At 34.4% G+C, this 3354-nt stretch overlaps 1 protein-coding gene across 1 annotated transcript; it reads left to right on the plus strand.

Annotated features, from left to right (window-relative positions):
- The first annotated feature begins 2145 nt into the window (after positions 1-2145).
- On the plus strand, positions 2146-2735 carry LOC129803914 (flexible cuticle protein 12-like). Its single transcript, XM_055850793.1, has 3 exons — positions 2146-2295; positions 2359-2403; positions 2469-2735. The coding sequence occupies exons 1-3, from the start codon at positions 2213-2215 to the stop codon at positions 2653-2655; spliced, it is 315 nt and encodes a 104-aa protein (XP_055706768.1). The 5' UTR covers positions 2146-2212; the 3' UTR covers positions 2656-2735.
- The last annotated feature ends 619 nt before the right edge of the window (positions 2736-3354 follow it).

Genomic DNA, 3354 nt, shown 5'->3' on the forward strand with positions numbered 1-3354 from the left:
TAACCTAAAAACGACACTCGCGAGACAGTGCCATTTCTATATATTTGGTTAGTATTATTTATTCGAAAACTGCTGAACTGTCAGCATATTTTTGCTGATCGACTCAGCAAAAATATGCTGAAAACTCTGCTTTTTTAGCTAACTGTGCTCGCTGGGTAGTAAAATGAGAATTTATGGTATGCTATTATTGTTTTGGCTTAACTAAATTGTATTAACTAAAACGTGTACTTTCCAACCTTGCAAGATTGTATTGAGAAACAGAACAAGACAATGATTTCAAAAAATATATTAAAATACTAGTAAATGATCGATGAACTAAGATACTAATAGGGAAAAGCCCGCTACCTTCGGACGACTCAAACTTCGAAAAAATTATTTTTAAAATATATTTTTAGTGAATGTTTAAAGATCAAGTTCAATGCCCCAAATGTCCTTAAAAGAACCATGGATCAAATACATTAGAAACATACATAGAAAAATATATTTTGTAAAAATGTTCATAAATATTTGTGAATTCCTATGGGGGACTTACGAAATGCTCGTAAATCGTATAACTCACGAAAAAGTTCGTAAAAGTTTGTAGTTTTTTCTTCACAAATATTGTTCGTAACATGATCACATGCTGAGTATTTTTTGTACTTTTACAAAAATTTGTTCGTAAATGTTCGTAAGCACACAAAAAATGTTCGGAAAATTTTGTAATTAGTTCGTAAATGTTAGTAAAAATTCGTTTGGTAAACAAAAATTTACGAAAAATGACAAAATTTTACGAACAGTTTTTGTGTGTTTGCAAACATGTACGAACAAATGTTTGTAAAAGTACAAAAAAATACTCGTCAAGTGATCATGTTTCGAACAATGTTTGTGAAAAAATACAAACTTTCACGAACTTGTTTGTGGGCTATTTGATTTATGAGTACTTCGTAAGTCCCCCATAGGAATTCACAAACATTTACGAACATTTTAGAAAAAAAAATAGTTGTCCAAAGTGTAAGTGATCCGAAGGTACAGCGCTTTCCCTTATTCAATTAAAAATTTTGTTTATATTGAATATGTTTATGCTCCAATAATGGATAATCTAAAATAAAAATATAAAAAATCTCAACTAAAAACATCGAAAACATTTTAATTTTTCTTGGATTTTTAGGATTATTGTAAGAACCATTTAAGATTTAAAAAGTTTCTTTTTTAATATCTAAACTTTCTTTAAGAGTTAAGATGTAAAAAGCTTTAAAAAGAAAATTTTGGGAAGAGTATAATTAATGTTGGCACAACATTATCCATGAAGGAACAAGGCAAGAGTTTGATTTTTGTGAAATTTTATTAATCTGTATCTCATCAGTAAATTTTAAATTTACACACAAAGCTCTCGACTTCAGTCTTTAGGCTTTCTTTATGCTAAAATTGAGGAGATAATCATTTAAATAGGATTCATGGTAGTAAGTTCAAAAATCCTTTTATAAGTAACAAATCTAATGAAATATTCCTCAAATTTCATTAAAATTCAGCAGTCTCCTCGATGCGATCGGTCGAATGAGCACCGGCAATGAATGAAATCGAAAGTTCTCGCGGTGTTTGCGGTGGGTTGGGAGCTGAGGCAATGATGGAATTTAACACTAGCTTGCAGAAGCGGCAGCATTGAGAAGGTCGCGACGGAGCCCCATCATCTCTTCCCTCTTCATCCCAAGAGATACCAATCTGGAGTGATTGATACTGAGATTGGACTAACGTGTGTGGGTAATTTTGGTGTCTCTAGGCGGAATCACAGCAGTTGGTCCCATACCTGAGCAATCTGAATCTCCCCTTTGGCATGACATTCCGGCAAGTTTGATCATCTTATTGCGCAATTTGAACTCATCCTCGTCAGTTTCGCATGTGCTCGGTTGTGTTTTGGCACGAGATGAGCCAAGGGGGCAGGATGACCTACAACCGCCAAAATTCCACATGCAAACATCCAAGAGGGGATCTCAAAATACAACTATTTGCGCACTTTTAGCATGTAGAGGTGTTGCATGGTCTCTTTTTTTCCTCCAAGTCTTACCTGGGTTGGAGAAGTGACGGTGGATCACTTTCATCTGCACATGATGCCAAGTAGTTGATGAGTATATAAAGAGGCTGGAGGATGAATTGTCATCAATAGTTACCTCGTGCTCTTACTGTAGTGATCACAGTAATTTTTTTAACCAAAAAACAACAAAAACAATCACATAAAATGAAGACCTTTATTGTTCTTGCCGTTCTTATTGCTGTTGCCCTTGCTGCCCCTCTTGATGACTCCCGCAATGCTCAGATTCTGTAAGTCCTATAATCAATTTACTAAAAAAAATATCAGAAGCTAATACTTCCTTATTCCTACAGCCGTTACGAGAACGACAACATTGGTGTTGATGGATACAAATTCGCGTAAGGATTACGAACTTGTGATTGTGCTAAGTGACAAAGAATTAACATTAAGACATCTCTTGCAGTTATGAAACCAGTGATGGGGTTGCTCGTGAGGAAACAGCCGAACTGAGGAATATTGGAACTGAACAAGCTATTGTTGTCCGAGGAACCGTTTCCTGGGTCGGACCTGATGGTGTCACCTACAAACTGGACTACATTGCCGATGAGAATGGATTCCAGCCACAGGGATCTCACTTACCTGTTGCCTAAACAAATGAATGATACTAGTTTGTACAAAATATTCTTCCACTAAGGCCAATAAATATTATTTAATTTCCATAATACCGGTATATCACATAAACTTTATAGAACAATTCCCTCAATATCAAGCGCATATAATGAAAAATCTAAAAATATTCAACTGGTCTATAAATATTTTAATGAGTTAGCAATATTTCAAGCTATACATCAATTTTACAAAATGTTAGAATACATTTGAATAAATTGTGATCATCGACATTAATTTGTGGATGCGAAGAAAATAACACACATTCGATTTGAGATTCTCAATTTTTTTTGGTATTTGGGGGGAAAATTTCAAGGTAAGCATAATCATGAGGAATAAAAGGACTTGACAGACCTTATACAGAATATGAGGATTAATATATTTTTCTATTATGTTCTTAGTGCTCGACTGGTCCTTTATCCAAGGTCCTGGCATTTTGTGTCCTGTATTTGGTACACCGAACCGTTCAAAATCCTTGGTCTGAGGTCCTCATCCACTGGTAAAAATAAAAGGATCGAATTGATCAAAATTGATCCTTTTGCAAAGGATGGATCAAATTAACATGTTCTATTATGAAAAATGTGCATTCAAAGTTTGAAACTTGATCCATCCTTTGCAAAATAATCAAATTTTGATCAATTTGATCCCTTTATTTTTACCAGTGTCAGTGTCGTAGTTCCTAG

Source organism: Phlebotomus papatasi, chromosome 2, assembly GCF_024763615.1.
Source record: "Phlebotomus papatasi isolate M1 chromosome 2, Ppap_2.1, whole genome shotgun sequence".
Classification (NCBI taxonomy): domain Eukaryota; kingdom Metazoa; phylum Arthropoda; class Insecta; order Diptera; family Psychodidae; genus Phlebotomus; species Phlebotomus papatasi.